At 30.7% G+C, this 19,591-nt stretch overlaps 3 protein-coding genes across 5 annotated transcripts; 1 reads left to right on the plus strand and 2 right to left on the minus strand.

The window, feature by feature from the left end:
- Positions 1-57: 57 nt before the first annotated feature.
- LOC105670266 (sodium/potassium/calcium exchanger 3-like) lies at positions 58-11,474 on the minus strand. Its single transcript, XM_012363676.2, has 6 exons — positions 11,096-11,474; positions 9,548-10,035; positions 7,170-7,413; positions 1,609-1,797; positions 1,175-1,480; positions 58-830 (listed from the first exon to the last, which is right to left on the minus strand). The coding sequence occupies exons 1-6, from the start codon at positions 11,187-11,189 to the stop codon at positions 511-513; spliced, it is 1,641 nt and encodes a 546-aa protein (XP_012219099.1). The 5' UTR covers positions 11,190-11,474; the 3' UTR covers positions 58-510.
- A 99-nt stretch (positions 11,475-11,573) lies between these two features.
- On the minus strand, positions 11,574-13,517 carry PQBP1 (poly-glutamine tract binding protein 1). Its single transcript, XM_012363686.2, has 6 exons — positions 13,268-13,517; positions 13,024-13,133; positions 12,710-12,885; positions 12,253-12,433; positions 11,980-12,149; positions 11,574-11,899 (listed from the first exon to the last, which is right to left on the minus strand). Exons 1-6 carry the CDS (start codon positions 13,335-13,337, stop codon positions 11,710-11,712), a joined length of 897 nt encoding a protein of 298 aa, XP_012219109.1. The 5' UTR covers positions 13,338-13,517; the 3' UTR covers positions 11,574-11,709.
- A 248-nt stretch (positions 13,518-13,765) lies between these two features.
- Positions 13,766-18,483, plus strand: LOC105670274 (cdc42 homolog). Of its 3 annotated transcripts, XR_010890184.1 has the most exons (6): positions 13,811-14,280; positions 15,007-15,206; positions 15,284-15,393; positions 15,470-15,667; positions 15,748-15,888; positions 18,285-18,483. XR_010890184.1 is itself a non-coding variant. In XM_012363689.2 (5 exons), the coding sequence occupies exons 2-5, from the start codon at positions 15,029-15,031 to the stop codon at positions 15,835-15,837; spliced, it is 576 nt and encodes a 191-aa protein (XP_012219112.1). In that variant the 5' UTR covers positions 13,766-13,864; positions 15,007-15,028; the 3' UTR covers positions 15,838-18,483. The 3 variants fall into 3 exon arrangements, 2 of the variants coding, with proteins under 2 accessions (XP_012219112.1, XP_012219113.1); XM_012363689.2 differs by having other exon boundaries at positions 13,766-13,864; positions 15,748-18,483; XM_012363690.2 differs by having other exon boundaries at positions 15,748-18,483.
- The last annotated feature ends 1,108 nt before the right edge of the window (positions 18,484-19,591 follow it).

The following is a 19,591-nucleotide window of genomic DNA, read 5'->3' on the forward strand; positions in this document are numbered from 1 at the left end:
ATTGACAATATTAGTCTATTAATTCGCAAGATCAAGTGAAAACTGCATATATAAGGTATATAAATTATTAAAAAATGTAAGATAAAATTGGAGTAATTCTTTTATTGTGCTTCTTTTTCAATGTAACAAATGTTTATATTACAAACTATATATTTATTTTATTATAAAACAGTATTCTTAATTGATATTTGATAGAAAAAATCAAAATGAAGTATATATATATATATATATACATGATTAAAACAGAAAATACAAACAAAAACAATACTTTGACAAAGATAGTTCGCAATAGAACAACAATTGCGAATAACAACAGGATGCAAACAACTTAGGAACTTTTATCATTATGATAATTTCCTAAATACATCCTCATAAATCGATAAAAAATAACTTTAACTGGTCTAACTTCCCTCAACTATTGGAAAATGTATTATATTGTAATATATAATACTAATTAAAAAATTGACTATTAAATAAAGTGCGAAAACACTGTGTAGCACAGCAGAAACATTAAGGAGGACACATAGGTAAGTTCACCGAGTAGAAAATATTCAATTCAAATAATAAAGCAAAAACTAAGAATATTGCATATAATATCAAGCAAATAATACCTACTTTCTTATTCAAATGATATTTGCACAATGCGGTAACCGCGTAAAAAGCGACGACGCATGCGATAATCGAAAGCACACTGTAGCGCAGAGCGCCCGAAACTATTTCGATGTCCTTTTTGTCCATGAGTATTTTTATTAACCATGGTAAACCGAGACAAAGCAGTATGTCTAGTGTATTGGCCCCCAATGTGTTGCTCATAGCCATGTCTCCGTTACCTGAAAAAAAATTTATTTATTTCTCAAATACGACTGTGCACGCGAATAACGCTATACAAGTGTGTATCTCTTACCGTGCCGTTGTCTACTTGACATACAATTATGTAACTTATGGTTCTTGAAAAATTAAAAAAAACGACGGCGAAAACGCAGAGTGCAAAATGGAAGCGCAAATGATATTACAAATTAAAGCAGAGTAAAAAGACACTTCGGTGCGAAAATCAGCCTGTTTTAATTTGTAATTATTTGCATCCTGACATTCGTGCTTTCACGGTCTTTTTGTAAATAGTTTTTCTCATTAATTTTCTAATCCACTCAAAATTTGCGTTGTCCAGAAAAATTACCTTGTCTAGAGAGTATTACGATGGAGACGAGTTCCGGCATATTGCCGCCAGCGGCTTGGAACGTGATACCCATTACAGAATCCGGGATGCCGATGGTGTCGCCAAGAACAGTCGTCATCCACGATGACAGGTACGAAGCTATTGCGATCCATATGACGCACATTACGAATGTTGCCGGATACCAGTTCTTCCATCGTTTATACCTGCTGTCCGGTATGGTAACGAACAAGATTAGTTTTAACGGCCAAACGAACAAGAACCAGATTTTGGCTAGTCTACTGCCAGTCGGCCATACAAAGGGAGTATCTAAAAATGAGCGTTTATAAAAACACAGCGATTTGATTTGATTAATGTCGAAATTATCTTATCGTGGTGATTTATCCGTTTTACGTTTATCATCATCACTTGAATAACGGCCAAGACTGCGTGAATACCTGGTTCCACGTATTCCTCCACTTGTTCCACATGATTTTGCACCTGTACACTATTAGCCTCCACATCATTAGTGGGAGGTTTACGAGTGCCGTTTTGCCTTATGCTTTTTCTGTATTCCGCCACGAGCTCACCGTGAAAATACGGTCTGTAAAGGCCGTTAGACATTGATTCTTCCTTGTCTTCAGAAGCTATCGGATAACAAAGTACCAAATTCATACATAAACAATCCAAAGTCTCTTTTTAGAATCTTAGATAGGACACATACACGATTATCAAGAAACGCGATCCTATCTCACGCCAAGTGTATATTTATGCGACTCAATGGAAAATGCATGATTAATGAATCTCTGATGTACAAATTTATGCTATTTCAATTTCAATTATACAATTTCTATTTTTATTGAATAAATAAACAGTAAATATTCAAACGTAAAGTATCTACCAAAAAAGACAAAATTGTGCTTAATTTATAATACACAATACTAGATAATAATACACAATAATCAATAATATATTAAACTATAATCAATAATAAACTAAAAACGATAATAAATTAAATAATCTATAGATAAAGGTTTTCAGGATACAAAAAAGATATCGTAATAATTTATTTTCCGAAATTAAAATTTAAAGCGCAAGGAATAAAGTAAATGTACCTTTTACCGAACTTTTACTTGCTCTAATTACCGACCAATTTACTATTTACGTTAAAAAATAATAGCCGTTAACAGTACGATGATCAAAACAAATGATTTCGTTGCATAAAACTTCATGCAATATATTCTCAGTTGTTTTGACGATCGTACTGTTAACGGCTATTATTTTTTCCACGCTTAAAAAAAACATAAAAGATCGATACTCGAATGTATCGAAAGTATTGTTGACGCTTTTTCGCAACGCTGATTGGTTATCGCGATTATTCTGACAGTTTGATAGATTGAGTGCGAAGGTTATTTTGACGGTTATTTAAAATAAAAAAATTTTATTAAAATATATAGATTTCATAATTATTAAATTATCATAAGTGCGCGCGCCTGTATTGTTCTAGTAGCGTAAATAGTAAATTGATCGGTAATTAGAGCAGTTCGGTAAAAGGTACATTTACCTTATGTATTTTATCTTATAATACGTAAGATATTATATTTCACATTGTTAGTGTTTCAAGACTGTTCATGTAGGTAGGTAGTTGTGTTTTTGCGACTACGTCACGTAGAGCTGCCGGCTGGCTCTGACATTACGGCGTGCGAGCAGCTATGCATTCCATACTATGTCCTTGATTTTCTCTAGCTATCTTGTACCATTCGCACGGCGGCGCTTGAACGGGTAGGATCGCTACACACGTGCGTTTCTTCCCCTCCTTCCCACTCCGTACTCCCTACTTGTAAATTCCTCCTTTGTATCCCTATTCCACATTCTTCCACATAACGTGACCGTAATAAGCAACAATTTTAAAATATCAAATAAAGTTCGCACTGTTAATGAACTCTCGTATTTAACAATGTGAATATTTTATTCGTAGCTATTCTCAATTTTGATTTTTACTTATATTAATTATTTTCAATTTTTACTCCTATTTTAATTGTTATATATATCAATTATTGCATATTTACATTATAAATTAAGATAATTAAATTCTCTAAATGCCGTAAAGCGCAATTACATTGCACTTATCATGTGAAGAAAGCATAGAAAACATACTCAAGTAGTATAAGCGTAGTATAACCGCGACGGCTAACGCGCAAAAATTAAGTACGCGTTTTCGAAAGAAAGAAAATAATTGTACTTATTTTTTCATTACAAAAAATACGGATAACTAAATACTTCTCTCTATCGCGTTTCAATTTAAAGTAATTATAAGAATTTTACGACTTGCTTTTCTTTAAATTTCTTTTGTATGACTATAGATTTTCATAACATTATACATTATAAAAGTCACTATTAATCATTTCTCGTAAAAAAAAGTTTAGACCGTTTCTTATAATCGTGCATGTGTGTATTATGGCAATTAGATATGTATATATTTAGATAATAAATTAATAATTATACTCACTAGTTGCAGTAATACAGTTTGTTCTATTTGCTGCAGATTGTGTCAGTTCCATAAAAAAATCGATAAACGTCCACATTTCTACAAATTTCACTTTTCACTTTTACTTTTCACAGTTTTAGATTGCAAATTTCTGACACTGCCATAACAGCAAATATCAAAAGTATTTTATATTGCAATGAGATAAATTGAGCAGTAATAGCTATAAATTGTTTGAGTAATTATAATACGCAATATAATAAACAGTAATTGATAAAATTAGCATTTTGTACAATTATGCAAGTATAATGAATGAATTCACTCACCGGACGTTGTAACCTAGCTAAGTACGCCCACAGCTGTACCTGGAAAAATTAATATATATTTTAGTTATTACAAATTATCATACATCATATGCATGTTGATTATTACATATTATTTAATTATTTCTATTTTAAATAGAATAATTATATTGAGTAAATTGCGTAAATAATTATTTGAAAATTTAATTAATATTCAATAAATGTCTTGATAAATATTTTCAAATATAATAATCACATCATAAATATAAGTTGTGATTATGTATACATATGTGTTATTACACAAATTATGTATATATTTAAATAATAAACAAATAATTATACTCACCAGCTAGATTATTGTAGTGCTCTATCCGCTGCAGATTCCGCCTTGCAATTGAATTGTTCCGCATCAGCTCCATTGGAGAATCGATGAACACCGAAAATTCACTTGTTAGTTATACACACCATCAAACAAAACTCAACTCGTGCACTTTCGCGAAAATACGTCGCAAATTTTCAAAGTACTACATCTAACGAAATGTACACCACGTGAGCACAGCGTATCTCTGCATCGAAACCAGTGATCGGAATCTACATATTTACTGTATCACTGATTCTGCAGCATTGTGCATTGCATTTCGATCCACGGGACAAGAAATCAGTACAATACGTTCGATGATACAACAACCAACGAAATCTTATTAATCGCGAACACTCGCGGCAAATAATACGCGATAGATAATTATCCTTTCAGCAATCGCTCGTCACTTTAATTGAGATACTCCGGATAAAAATTTGCAGTACAATAACCAACAAAATGCCGCGACACGATACATCGTGGAACACTCGCGAGTATCATCAAACCCGCGTTAAATAATACGTTCCGGCAATTACCCACTACTTTAATTGACATTCTAACAAAAATTGTACTCACTTATGCACTTTTAACGAATAAAATACGCGATCAATCGCGAAGCATTGACATTCCGAACTGACATATCGTAGAAGTAAAAACTATGCGTCATGGCAGCCAAAAATATGGCGCGAAAAGTGCGCACTGCATCAATCGGTAATATTATTAATGATCTTAACAACATAGCATTAATTGTTAATAGAAATTATTATAGCGGTTCAAAGAGGGCGCACATTAATCAATATCGATTGACAGTATTGCCAATGCTATGGCATATAATTAGAGCCATGGCATATAAAAAAATGTAAGAAGTAAGACTTGAGTGGTCAGCAAATTGACCAACCACAATCGATTATTTTCAACTATGATTACCTAATTTGTTTGGTACTAAATTTTATTTCTTATGTTTTTTTTATGTTCCTTGGCCTTACAAATTTCTATATTGGCAGTATTACTGATCGCCATAATGTGCAATTTATATGTTTACTGATAGTCAGATCAGAACTCGCGCGCGCGGGAACATTTTACCATTAATCGCATATTTTATCCATTAGAAGTGCATAACAAGTGCAAGTTTTTGTCACGAATGTCGATTAAAGTTGACGGGCGATTGCTGAAATGTGTTATTCAATACGGATGTCACGATATTTGCGAATGTACGAAATTGTATTATTTAACAGTGTTTTGTCAATCATTATACTATGAATTAAGATCGGCACAATGAATATGTTAGTTCCGATACATAAATTATGGACGTGCGGAGTGTACTTTTCGTTAATTGTATTAGTTTAATAATTTAGCTCACCAAAAGCTTTGTGTCTATTTTCGATAATTTTCGCGTGATTGGCTAGATTGTCATTCGTCTCGCTCATTCTAAATACATGTGTAGAAAATGTCAAGTATGCGAAGTGTAACAACTGTAATATCTACATCATGGTACAAAGTTCATTTTTTTCTTTACATTTCATACAACATTCGCAAATTAACAAATTTATAACGTAAATTATGTGATTTCCGTATAAGTGAAGTGCAGTGAGTTTTTTTATTTTCATCGATTCTTCAATGGGACTGATGCAGAGCAGTTTAATTGGAAAGCAAAATCTGTAATGAGTGGAGCAAACTGCAAATTGCAAACTGCAATACTGCAGCTGGTGATTAGAATTATTTGTTCATTATTTAATTCTGTATATAATTGCAATGGCACACACCGATACAGTAATATCTGTTTCTATTTATTGTAATATTTATTGTTAGGTGTGTTTGAAGATATTTATTAAAGTATTTATTAAAAAATATTCAGTATTTAGTAAAAATTTTAAATAATTATACAATTGAATATAATTATGTTTAGAAATAATTCAATAATACATAGTCAACATACATAAATTGTATATGATAATTTATAATAACTAAAATATATTGTTTCAGGTACAACTGTGTACTTAGCTTAGGTACAACACCGGTGAGTGAATTCATTCATTATATTTACATAATCTCTGATATTTGCTGTCATTTTTTCATCTCTCAATACTTTCTATATAATTACTAATTATATAGAAAGTACAATATTTCTCAATACTTAATACTCAATACTTCTATATAATTACTAAGAACAATGACGATCGTATCTTCTTCTACGATTTACTTGTAAAAACACAAGTGTAATATCTAAACAATCTTTAGCTGTTGCTTAATTTATCTCATAATCAGTACGAATTGCGTTTTATCTTGCATTTAATTTGCATTTCGTATATTATGACTTAATTAATCACGACATAAGTCTGTGAAAAGTGGAAGTGAAAAGTGAAAATTCGTGTAACTGCAAATTTTCGGTGTCCATCAATTTTTCGATGGAGTTGATGCGAAGTTTGCGAAGAATCTGCAGCGAATAGAATGAACTACTCTAAGCAATTCCTAAGCCGATAAGTACAATTATTTTTTTATTATTTAAATATGTACATGATTGCGATAACACACATACACACAACGCAATTACGATCGATAATTAAACACTCACATTAGTGATATGAAATATCTGAAATGTTACAGTTGTGTCATAATTAATTTTTTTATTTTAATACTTTACGTAAATGTTATAGATAATAAATGTATGTTACGTAGATTTAAATATGATTTGATATAAAATACTGATAGAATTTTATATTGCAAGATAAATACACATGAAAGATGTCAATGCACACTTCAAAAGTTAATTACATTTTTGTTAAAACATGTGGCATGTGTGTGCGTATGTGCGTGTGGCAATTGTAGGAAATATATCACAAGAGATATTTTCAAGAAATCAATGATAGCACTTACTTTCATTTTTACTGAAAGTGGTAGTGTCAGTTTTTTCAGTGTACAGATGGGCAAGCTTATTATACCAACGCGCAAAACAGTTGCTGCAGAACAGTATTATCAAATAACCAAGGAATAGTGCCATGAGGATGATCGCTTCGTACAACATGATCACGCTGTCCCACATTACAATCACTAAGACGGATACAGATATCGCATAAAGTATAGTGTCCCGAGTTAATATTTTCCACTCTAATGGTATGGCCTGTTAACAAAATTTCAAGTTTATTTACATTATTGTAGGTGCACGAAGAAAGCTTATTGTAAAAGCTATAGATAGTATGTTTCTCGCTTATAAATTGATTTTTATAATCTCGAATTTTAATTATCTTTGATCAGTGAATAAAATTTATGTTAACATTAATGAAATCGATTGCAATGAATTCAATTTTGCTTCAAGGACGATTGAATTATTTTTAAAAAAGGAATTATAAGATAATTTAAATTAATTTGGAATGTTTTTATATCAAATTTTCAAATTCAATTGACTGTATTCATAAAAATAATTTACACTACAATATAGAATATTAAATGACACGAATGAATTTATCGCAATAAATTTAAAAGTAAAGTGGACAATTAAAAATTAAATATCAGAAACAATATTACAAAGTAATTCTGCAAATAAAAATCGAATACATGAATATAAGACATGGAATTACTCATGAAAGTGACCTCATAGTTGACATAATTTTACATACATTGCATTTTATTATCTGATATATCGTAACCAACACTTGAATAAGCACTTTATTTTTAACGTTTATTTTATAGAGTTTAATCAATTTTCCTCTTCACTACACTTAAAATAGTAAGAAATCGATGAATATAGTTTTTTAAATAGTTCAAAATACTATCATAAGAAACTAAAATTAAGTAAAGAAAAAAAATTTACTTGTCTTAAAGTTTAAAAAAATTTACGTCCTTAAAAAATAGAGTGAAGTATTTTTTCAAGTTTATGTTTATATATATATAAACATATGTCAATGACTCATTCCATGAATAAGAGTTTTCTTGTTTTCAAGATAGTAACTTCATGAAACATAAGCTTCTTATAAGATGAAAAAAATTGCAAAAATTATTCTTAAGACCATTAGTCTGAAGTGGAGTGATATCATGTGCATCAATACAATAAAAAATACTTAAGTACACGGATAAAGATTGTTATTGCATTGTAGTCATTTATTGAAGTGTGTAGAATGTAATTATTTTACGAAGAATTTCGTGATATCTTAGTGTACACAAACAAATGGGAATCCCAATATACGAACGTTGTTTTTATTAGCTGCTTTATGCTAAGTGCAATATCATTATGAAAGAGGAAAAAGTCTAATCTAATCTATTTTTCAGTCTTATACTTCAGAGTTATCAAATTTCAATAGATATCGTGAATATTAAATCAATGTTAAAGAATGTAAATTTAATTTAATATAAAAAATAAATTTAATTCTTTATTATTGCATTAAAGTATTCCATATAATTTAATGTTTCTGCATTATGTAATTAATAAATTTTTATTTAAAAATTAAGTGCAATAGAAAAATAATGTGTCTTAATCATTATTTGTCTTGTGTCTTGAGATGAAAAAAATGATTAATACGTATCATTTTGATAAAGTAATTTACCATATAGAAAAAATCTCTGATAATAAAATCTTTGACAATGTTATCGTATTGTATACACAAACGAATGATGGTAGATAAATATTATGTTGCAACAAACATTATTTGCAATAATCGTTAACGAAAATAATCGAAGCTAGTATCATGGATAAGCAACAACATAGATGATATATATCATTAATATCGGTGTCGTATTGATAATGACATTTACATTATAACATGGGTGGGAGTTTCGCGTAAATTATCACACAGTGACCCGCAAAAATTTGTTTATCAAACAGAGATTTTTTTTAATAAATTGAATATTTGGAAATTTAATCATTTTTTTACATATTTAGTTTAAATCTCATTCCATTGTTCTTTATACAAAAACGTATTTGAATAAGTGTATTGAAACTCTATTTCATTTAAAAGAATCTTTTCTACACATTATTGTTAAAAGATTAGACACTCTAATTTATTAGTTGCTTCAGGATAAAGCAGTTGTTAGAATTTAAGGAATTTGCAAATTTCTAAATTTCTTGCTTGTTTCCTGCTTGTTTCCTGTTTTTAATGCCCATAAATATACATGACTCTTATCTCAAATATAGTTAAGTATAGCTAATTGTAAGTAGGACACGCTATTACATTTATTATAGCAAGCTTCTGTGGCACATTATCATTGTTTTATCACGACGCTAATTGTTATATGAATGAGCAGAGCTCAAGTGTACTTACATGGATCGCCGATAACGCACCACATGCTGGGGTCGCAAAGGTGTTGAAAACCGCGCCACCCATAACGGTGCCGACCCCCAGGTCGGATTCGGTCAGAAAAGTGCCGACGACGTTTACAAATAGTTCGGGGAAGCAACTTGCTGTAGCGAGAAAAGTCGCTCCGGCCACGTCAGTGCTGATATTTAAGCGCGTGCATATGATGTCAAGCGCCGGTAACAAGTAGTCGTTGCAGACGAACGCCGTCAGAATGAAGCAATAGAACCCGAAGAAGATATGAAGTATCACTGCGCCCTGACGACGCTGCTCGAACGTGAATATCTCCGGGAACTCGTTGATCGAGCGATCCGTGCAATTCTCCGTTGCATTTTCATCCTGCGGAGTCGTGATTTCGTTGTCGAACGGATCAGCAAAGTAGACCCAATCATTCTTTTTAGTGTCGTGCAAGCTTGAGGATTCTTTGAGAATCGAGATAGTAGGTAGATTCTTGTCTAATTAAACAAGCAAGACGACTATTCAGAAAGAGTTTCAACTGATTGTATCTCTAAAAGATAACGCCCAAACAATTGTTGAATGTACTGTTTCTTCCGAATATAAAAACACTAGTAAACGATAATATTATTTAACTAGTATATTTTTCAAAAGTCGTTTTATATCGTGAATATTCTCTTAACACTTGTTTATGCTCAATTTAACATAGTATCATCAAATTTACATAGCACTGATACTAAATATGGAAATTTAATGATATATTTATTTGAGTTCATCCGTGAAGGAAACACACACAGAGAAAATGTGAAATTATACAACTTTATACTTGTTACTTTCAATTTAATTTAATTTATAAAAATCTATTTATCCATTTATTTATTCTTTTATGTTTTTTAAAGCATTTTTATATAAAATGTAAAAAGTGACATTTTTAAATCTTTTCCTACAAAATGCTAGTATTACTTATATGCATAGTTTACAATTGAATATATTGGAAGTTTTTAAATTACTTCCTTATAAATTGAGAATATAGATTGATGTGATTATGTGTGTAATCTAAATTTTTCGTACCTTGACTATTTTCGGCGAAGTAAAATGATAACAATGTTGATTATCTCGGTTTCTAATCCATGATTATTTTCATTATTTTTACTTATTTAAAATATAAAACGTATTTCTGATTAAGCTTCTGTAATATAACTTCTTTATTTAAGATCAGTTGCTTAGTATTTATTCATTTCAATTTTCTATTTCAGATAATTTAATATACACATTGTCTTGATAATAATACTAAAAATCCCGTTATAATCTGCAAAGATAATTAAACCAAGGTCGCTCCTAATAATATACACGATACGAAACGTCTTCGAGAAATGTGCTATAACCATATAATTTATCTGCAATATACAAACATCCGTAAGACCGTACGAGTGTCTTGATCTCTTAGATAGAAATATATTAGAATATTTGTTATGTCAATCGCAGTCACGCGATTAGATGGAATATAGAATGCGATAAAAAAATTAATTTTTATTCATAAACTTCTCGTTAGCAACTCACCGTTAAGGGAATGTACGATATCTAGATCCACAACACTATCGGCAGGTGTAAATATAAAAATGGCAAGTATTGTCAACGCAATACTGATACTCATTCTCGTAAATATCGCGCGATGTCGTAAGACCACTCGCACGCGATTTATCAAAATGAATTATTAACGATGCAGTCACTCGAACGAAATACGACAAACTGCTGCTTGTACCGCAGTAACAGCATTTATCATAATTCTGTCGATCGAGATCCCACACTCCTTCCTACCAGCATTCCGCCGAGGGCTTTATCTTCTTTAGTCGTCAAGTGAAATTAGATAAAGAACACATAAAAGTTCTCGCAATGATTATCGATCATTATGTACTTGTATCGGGATTATTCTTTGAATTTTGGATTAAATCTTTTTTTCAAAAAAATTTTGAGTTGATTTAAGCATTAAAAGTCGAAAAATTTTGGGGAATGTTGAAAAAAATCGTAAAACACGATATGATGGTTTTGTTAATCTAAAAGTATTTATTTTACAGTTTCTTTTTTTCCAGAGCAATTTTGTGTTATTATACGTGTATTTTAGTGTATCAACATAATCATATAATATATTAAAATCATATTATCACAAGGTACATTTATTCCGGTTTTTCAGGAAACGCGATTTTTGGTTTCGGTGATTCTGATTCCCCTTTATTAGCTCTGTTTGAACGAAGCACCGCGCCTGGACTGGGGTACGGCCTCATTTGATAAAGGGGCCCTGATGCAGTTGTATCGGCGCCGGTTTTAGCTTCGTTATGTCTAGCCAATCCATCTGACCATTTTCCCCTATGATATAATTACATATGAATAAGAATTATAGAGTACATTAATACGTAAACGTAATTTGTAATACGATAGATATATACCTAGGAATATCGCTATATGATGCTGGATCCATAGGATCTAACGTGCGGTCTTTTTTGTCTTTACCGTCGATTTTATCAGATCTTGGAAGAGGTCGCTTAATGTCCGGTCCTTTGTATCGTATATTACGATTTTCGATTTTTCTGTCCTTTTTAACATCATTTTCTTCCACCTAAGAAATTGCAGTTTTCCGTGAATGTTAAATATTTTCATTTTATTATATTACGTTTATATATCATAGATTGCAAATTTACATGAAAAATAGAGTTACTAACTTCCATTGGTTCTTGTTCACTACCACTTTCATCACTTGACATATTATCATCTTGATCGCCTGCTTTTAAGTGCAATTCTTCACGTAATTGAGACGCAGGTTGCGATATTTGGCACTTAGGATGACCCGGAGGTAACCAAGATACCAAATCAGATGACCAATCCCAATAATAGTGTTGTCCGCTGAAAATATAAATTAATCAGATCTATATAGAATGTCTCATACAATGTGACTTTGTAGTAGCATTTTATTTATAGTATTTACAAATAATGTTGTTGAAGAACACTTGTAACTATTTAACAAATTTTGTTAGATTTTAGAAAAGAATCATATTGATATATCTCACTAAATAACAATAAAGTAATATAGAAATAAGATCAATTATCTTATTATTCAATTAATTGTAAAAGACAAAATTATTTTTGGAAACAAAATAGATTTAAACTACTAATACTTACGATCCAGGATCATAAACAGCTTTCCAAGTCTCTGGCAAAGGATATTTTTGAATTAATTTCATTTGTCGCTTTAAATATTTATCCGAAGGTTGCCCATGTCCTAATCCCCATAATTCTTTGCATTTCTTTGTACATTCATGATAAATATTATACTTATTAGGACATCCACTGTAACCCTAAATAAAATATTTTTAGTAATAATTATAACTAAGTGAATTCATATTCTTCTTTGTTTTTTATTAATATAAGCTATGATATTTTCAATGAGAAAACTGAAAGTTTTGTTATCAATTCATGACCACTTTGTTGCTTACCATGAACTTTTGAGATATGTCAATTTGATTAATCTCCTCTTTTGTATTATCATAGTCTTCAGCTATTACTTCTTCATGTACTTTTTTCTTCGTTTCTTTCTTCCCAGATTCTGTAAAATTATTGCATGCAATTATTCTAATTAATATAAATATTTTTTAATAAACCAATAGTAAATTGATTTAATGTGCAGTAAAAGTTTCAGAAACAATTATTGCTTGATTACATTCTTAGAGCTAGACATACCGTGTTTTTCGGATCCAGTGATTAACCCTCTTTTTGCAAGACGTGCAGCTAATGCAGCTGGCAAAGGCATTTTGCGTTTTTCCAATTCAAACTATTAGAATTGTATTGAAATACACAGTATGAGGAGAAAATTTTAACACAGAATTGTAACTCAAATATATTTTACTTCAGACAACAAATGTCATTTGCAGATGTTTACAAAATTACAGAATGCAGCATGAAATAATATATATGTAGAAAGCAAACATTGTTTTGCATTAGACCTGAACGATGACAGTGCCTCTAACGGAAGAATGTAAAGTAAATAAGTATATTCAGAGCGCATTATTATTATAATTTTTATTTTAATAACATTTTCTAATGATAACAATGCTCTTTTAATAATTAATATGCAAATTTTTGTTTTAATTGTCTTATATTGATTAATTGTTCAGTATACTTGTACATTTACTTGACGATACATGCTTGCATTCTGTATGCAGTTACATAAAAATCTGCGAGATGGCCTTAAGTTCACGCGCATCATCGGGTGCGTACCTCTAGAAAAACTGCAAATTTTGTGACGATAAAACGTCCAGTGTCGACGCCCAGTTGCGTGTGAGTGTTTAATTTAAATTTCGTTTATTTCTTTTAATCGGATTACATTCGTTGTAAATAAATGAGGTTCTTGAAGAATTCGGCTTTACGCATCGCATAGTATTCTTATCGCACAATCTCGCCGTACAACGGAGTGTATTTGACATATGATCAAAATGGCGACTTCAAAAACAATAATTCTCCAGTGTGCTTGTGTGCCATTTTGCGACGAGCTTTCCGGTCGCTTCTTGCTCTTGTCGCGATAAGTTTTAACGCCAGTCAGCGCAAGGCAGATTACGCAAAATCCGTACATATACAATCGCATGTACGACTGACTTTTCGAATCGAAACAGTCGACTCTTCCGCACGTCGATTCTGTACCAATTACAACTACAACTTGTATTACAACTACAACAGTATTCTCATATGTAAAAGAGGTTTGCATGCAATAATCTATCGCTGCCATCTCGTTGCACGTACAATTAAACTCATTGCGCGATTATCAAGACCTTTTTATTTTGCCGGCATCAATCATCTCTTTTATACTGCTGAATATGTCTGCCATTTGAAATACAATTTATTAATTTATTTCTTTTTGTAAACGAAGCCACATTGGATTAGTTGATATTTAATTTTATTTATGCCATTTTATATTCACACCGAAGTCGATTTAGATATCAAGAATATTATTAATCTTAATATTAAGAAATCGTTTAACATTACAACACGCTAAATAACCATATGTGAATATAAAGTTTCGAAATAACATGTTTATTCTTATGACTGATTACTTTATCTGATGTAGTTAATGACAATCTGTCATCAAAGGCAATGAAAAATACAATATATATATTTTTATTCATCAAAAGAAAAAAATTCATAAATATTTTTAAACTATTAAATAAAAAAATAATTGTAGATTTGTTACTTTTAACAAAGAATTGATAAAACATGTTATTGTTATTATTTCTGATGAGATTTTCTCACATATTTCAATTAGCACAATTAAATAAAACTGTTATTAATAAATTTGTCACCATTTATAATACATATTGATGACGTTATACATGTTTAATAAGATTTATGGAAAACATCACATCCTTGATGCGATGTTTAATGCGTTGAAGGAGAAAAAATTTTTCTGCAATTTCTAATTTCCACAGGCAACATTTGGGAGATCTCAAAATGCAGACAATAAAATGTGTTGTAGTAGGAGATGGAGCAGTTGGTAAAACATGTTTATTAATCTCCTATACTACAAATAAGTTTCCATCCGAATATGTCCCAACAGTATTTGACAATTATGCAGTCACTGTCATGATTGGCGGTGAGCCGTATACATTAGGATTATTTGATACAGCTGGTAAGAACTGAATTATGTAATATTATTATAATTATATCGATAATAACAATGCACTAACACATTTGGATACTTTTTAGGTCAGGAGGATTATGATCGTTTGCGTCCATTAAGTTATCCACAAACTGATGTATTTCTCGTATGTTTCTCAGTTGTGTCACCGTCATCATTTGAAAACGTTAAAGAAAAGGTATAATATTCATCATGCACTTAAAATTTATTATTATATAGTATTACTAATTGTCTCACTCTTATTTAATTAATAGTGGGTACCGGAAATAACGCATCATTGTCAAAAAACTCCATTTTTATTGGTCGGTACGCAAATTGATTTACGAGATGATGCAGCTACAATCGAAAAGCTTGCGAAGAATAAACAGAAAGCGATTTCGGGTGAGCAAGGTGAAAAACTTGCTAAGGAATTAAAAGCTGTAAAATATGTCGAGTGTAGTGCTCTTACACAGGTACAATAATCATCCTGATTATTTTTAATGTATGGGTTATTTTAATGAGTTTCTTTACTGAAGTCTTCCTAATATTTCAGAAAGGACTTAAAAATGTTTTTGATGAGGCAATATTAGCGGCTTTAGAGCCCCCAGAACCTGTTAGAAGAAGAAGGTGTACCATTTTGTAGAAGGTGTTTGATTTTTTTTATAAAACTGTTAGCTCTACAGTAACAAAGACTGTAAGTTTCTCATACACATTGCATGCAAAAAGTTTTACAGTGACAATTGTTAAATTTTAAGGTATATAATAGTATTTTTTAACATTGGCGCGGCATATACGTGGATATGAAGCAATCTTTATCTTGGTATTACGCAAATTTTATAATTATAAAATCATAACTGTAATTATCGAATTGTCTTTGCCTTGTATAGTGAATGTTATATCAACATTTCATTCTGCATGATCCCCGTATTGATCTTTGGCAAATGTACTATGGACTGTCTAATACAGGGTGTTAAGAAAACTTCAAGAATTTAGGGATACTATAATAATCATATAACACCCGTTTCTAAAGAAATAATTTTGCTCAATAGGGAAATCGTTTTGTGGAATGAAAGAGGTTTCATGTTTTGATTTATAATTCATCATGGATTATGACATAACATACACGTATATGCAAGAGGATAACACGATATTGACTTTTGCATTTTATGATGTATTTTGCATATTAAATTAATTTTTTTATTTTATTAGAAATGAGCATGAGTACTCACCTCTCACTTTTCTGAGCTCTTTTTGTAATAATTTGTACCTAATGTATATATAAATACATATATTACAAATGCAAATAATAAATCATTAATCAATAGTTATAGTTACTCAATAAATCGGTGAATTTTATGTTCTCGATCATAAAATGCAATTACATAAGAAGTATAATAATATATGGTATAGCATACATCATTATTATGGTTCTTCTAACACGGAGGAAAGAAATGAAATTTTATCTCGCTCTTCTGAGTTCATGTATAAACACTCATTGCACATGGATGTCTATACATAACTATGTTCTATTATAAGATCTATCAACTTTTTGGTGGCCATATTGATATATTATCACTAAAACAAATAATTATATTAATATATTTGATTGCTTTAATGTATTTTTATGTTGCAATTGAGAATATTTCTTTTTAGTCATTTATAGTTGTGTATGATTTAAATATGTATGAGATATTCTCGTAATAATAACTTTATTCAACTAGTTTTTGTGTAGTAGCTGAAGAATATTGGTATTGATTGGTTCATTTAATATGAATAGTAAAAATATAATTAATATCCAAAAAGTGTTATAAACCTGTTTTAGTCAAGCTTTATTTCATTCTTATTTTGAATTATCAATGACATTATCTCCATCTCTTTCAGTTAAACTATAATATTTTATTGAGATAGATATTATCTCAATTAGTTATAAAATGTATAATATTATTCAGTAAATGTAAGTATAGATTATAAGAGAATACAATTTTGAAACTTTTAATCTGGGTATTAAACACATAACACTAAATGGAAATTTATCCAATGCTAAATCTTACGCATAATTTCAAGCTAAAAACATTATTTGTATATTATATACATCTGAATCATATAGAAAAAAGGTCCTTTTTTTTTTTGTTGAAAATAAAATGATTTGAATATAGTGAAAATATTGAATATCAAAGATTTGCATGGACCAAAAATTTTTAATATTTTGCTTGACGGAAAACCGTTTGATTTGATTTAGAGTCTGCGCCAGAAAATTTTAATATAATACTCATATTCGACTTGAATTCGTATATATGCTCTATCCATATATATCCTATTCATATATGCTATACATTCATATATGTCGTCCATATGGAAAGAGGGTCGAGTCGAATCAAAGTCCGCGAGTCAAGTATGGGTCCATGCAGATCAATATATGGAATATATTTAGCCAATGCGTTTTGCCTATGCTCACAAATAGATCTAAAGTCTGATTATCGTTCCCATTCGATACTGGTTTTATTTTATTGTAGATATCCGTTCTAATTCCACTGCGTGTACTGCAATTTGCCATAGTTCTACTTCCTATATCGCACTATTACGGGTTATTCGGGAAATCAAGTATATTTACGGATTTTTGCAAAACGAGTGGGAAGATTAGTATAATTAAAATTAGTTCACAACATTTTGCTACTAAAGTTTTATCGAAAGTAACCGAACTGTTTGCTATATATCATAAAGAAAGTTACTATGCGAAAAGATGCGAAGTTAAATGGGATTAATGAAAGCAACTGATACAGAATTATGAATTATATTACACATAAAATGAGTTAAAAATGAAAAAAAAATTATTAGTTAAGTACCCGAAAGTTTTTATAAGACTACAAGATGCGCGCACGCGTGTGCATGTATATTATTAACTGGGAAAAATATTTATGTATTTCAACCACTGAGCGCTGACATTTCTCATTTATATACATTGACGTTTGAGTCACTTTCGATTCTAGAAAATTATAAAAATAAAGATATTTGTAATATAAGAATCCAACCCCATTTATGCATATTCCCCGCTATCACGAGAGATGCAGGTTAATTTATAAAATTTTTTAGGGCAAATTGCGCAATCGGACAGGAAATGTTTCGGAGTTGTGTATACAATTATATATTCTGTCACTCCAGCAAAGCGAAAGTTCATTACGACTCCGTGTACCGTGAAAAGCTGCAAAGTTCTCAGCTATTTAATATGTAAGGCGTTTTGAAGAATAAGTTGGTATTATGAATTTTTTAATAAATTTCTTTTTAATATTAATATATATATTTTTTCATTTCGCAATCATAATTGCAACGTCGCTGAGCTAATATTTATTCCGTGCGTTCTTTTTTTATTTTTACGCGCAGCGTACAGTGCTGCGTCAATGTTCCATTTAGTAAATTGTCGCAAATTCCGCAAACAATGCAACCACGAGACTTTGCTACAATTTTTACGATCTGGTTTATCTTCAGTGGCCGTAGAGAGTTATACATAGTTATAGCATATCCGGCTTGAAACATTATTCAGGCACGTGAAGTTCGATGAATTCGGATGATCTCGTACAACACAATATAGTCTCGCTAGTGTATCCGCCATTGCCACCCATACAAGTATAATTTTTTTTTCCCTGTCGAATGACATAATCCAATTGAGGTGACCACGGCACGTAAATTCAATTAATTGGAGCGTGCTGGATCTTTTATGTAGAATTCACAAGCTGACACGGATATTCTGCAATTTACAACCGGACAATTGTTACAGCCGTTTTCCCCATTTGTCCGGTGAAAAGCGAGAAAATAGCACTTTGTCGCTTTTACAAGCGCGAGATATGATTAATATAATTGTTAAAATTAATAAGGCAAATTAATAATTAGTAATGCAAAATTAGTAATGAAGAGAGAGAGATGAAACGACAGCATTGTTTCAGAGCTATGGAATGTATGCAATTATTCGCATATTTTATGGAATAATTACAAGATGTAATTCCTGAAACCGTGAGCGAGGATCGCTTATGTAACTCTGCATCCTATTATTAATGATTACAAAGCTGTAAATAGAAAAAAAAATACAAGAAATTCCTTGTTCAATGATATATGCTCTTGTCAGGGATAAATGTGTGTATTCGAATCGATGATAGACGTTTTAAAGAACCTTTCAGACCTTCTTGCGCACGCATAGTTTATAAATATTCACGCGATGAATAACAGGCGCTAATTATATTATAGCTATAATTATGGACTAATAAAAGGGTAATTAGGGCAAGGAGATAAACGTGACACTGAAGTAAATCGCTTTAAAAAATACGATAAAGATTTTATTACAAACTTATATCGCAGAGAAATGCAATAAAATAACGTTTCAAAATGTGATGACATATAAAAAATTG

The sequence above is a fragment of the Linepithema humile genome, chromosome 5, assembly GCF_040581485.1.
Source record: "Linepithema humile isolate Giens D197 chromosome 5, Lhum_UNIL_v1.0, whole genome shotgun sequence".
Classification (NCBI taxonomy): Eukaryota; Metazoa; Arthropoda; class Insecta; order Hymenoptera; family Formicidae; genus Linepithema; species Linepithema humile.

Excerpts from the sequence above, each read along its gene's own strand:
- LOC105670266 (XM_012363676.2), bottom strand. The coding sequence starts at position 11,189 with ATGAGTATCAGTATTGCGTTGACAATACTTGCCATTTTTATATTTACA. Across the intron at positions 7,414-9,547 it reads GTGCGTTATCGGCGATCCAT|GCCATACCATTAGAGTGGAA; the intron begins GTAAGTACACTT and ends TTTTGTTAACAG. Across the intron at positions 1,798-7,169 it reads CACTTTCAGTAAAAATGAAA|CTTCTGAAGACAAGGAAGAA; the intron begins GTAAGTGCTATC and ends GTTATCCGATAG.
- PQBP1 (XM_012363686.2), bottom strand. The coding sequence starts at position 13,337 with ATGCCTTTGCCAGCTGCATTAGCTGCACGTCTTGCAAAAAGAGGGTTA. Across the intron at positions 12,150-12,252 it reads GTGAACAAGAACCAATGGAA|GTGGAAGAAAATGATGTTAA; the intron begins GTTAGTAACTCT and ends GCAATTTCTTAG. Across the intron at positions 11,900-11,979 it reads TCATATAGCGATATTCCTAG|GGGAAAATGGTCAGATGGAT; the intron begins GTATATATCTAT and ends ATTATATCATAG.
- LOC105670274 (XM_012363689.2), top strand. The coding sequence starts at position 15,029 with ATGCAGACAATAAAATGTGTTGTAGTAGGAGATGGAGCAGTTGGTAAA. Across the intron at positions 15,394-15,469 it reads TTGAAAACGTTAAAGAAAAG|TGGGTACCGGAAATAACGCA; the intron begins GTATAATATTCA and ends TTTAATTAATAG. Across the intron at positions 15,668-15,747 it reads AGTGTAGTGCTCTTACACAG|AAAGGACTTAAAAATGTTTT; the intron begins GTACAATAATCA and ends CTAATATTTCAG.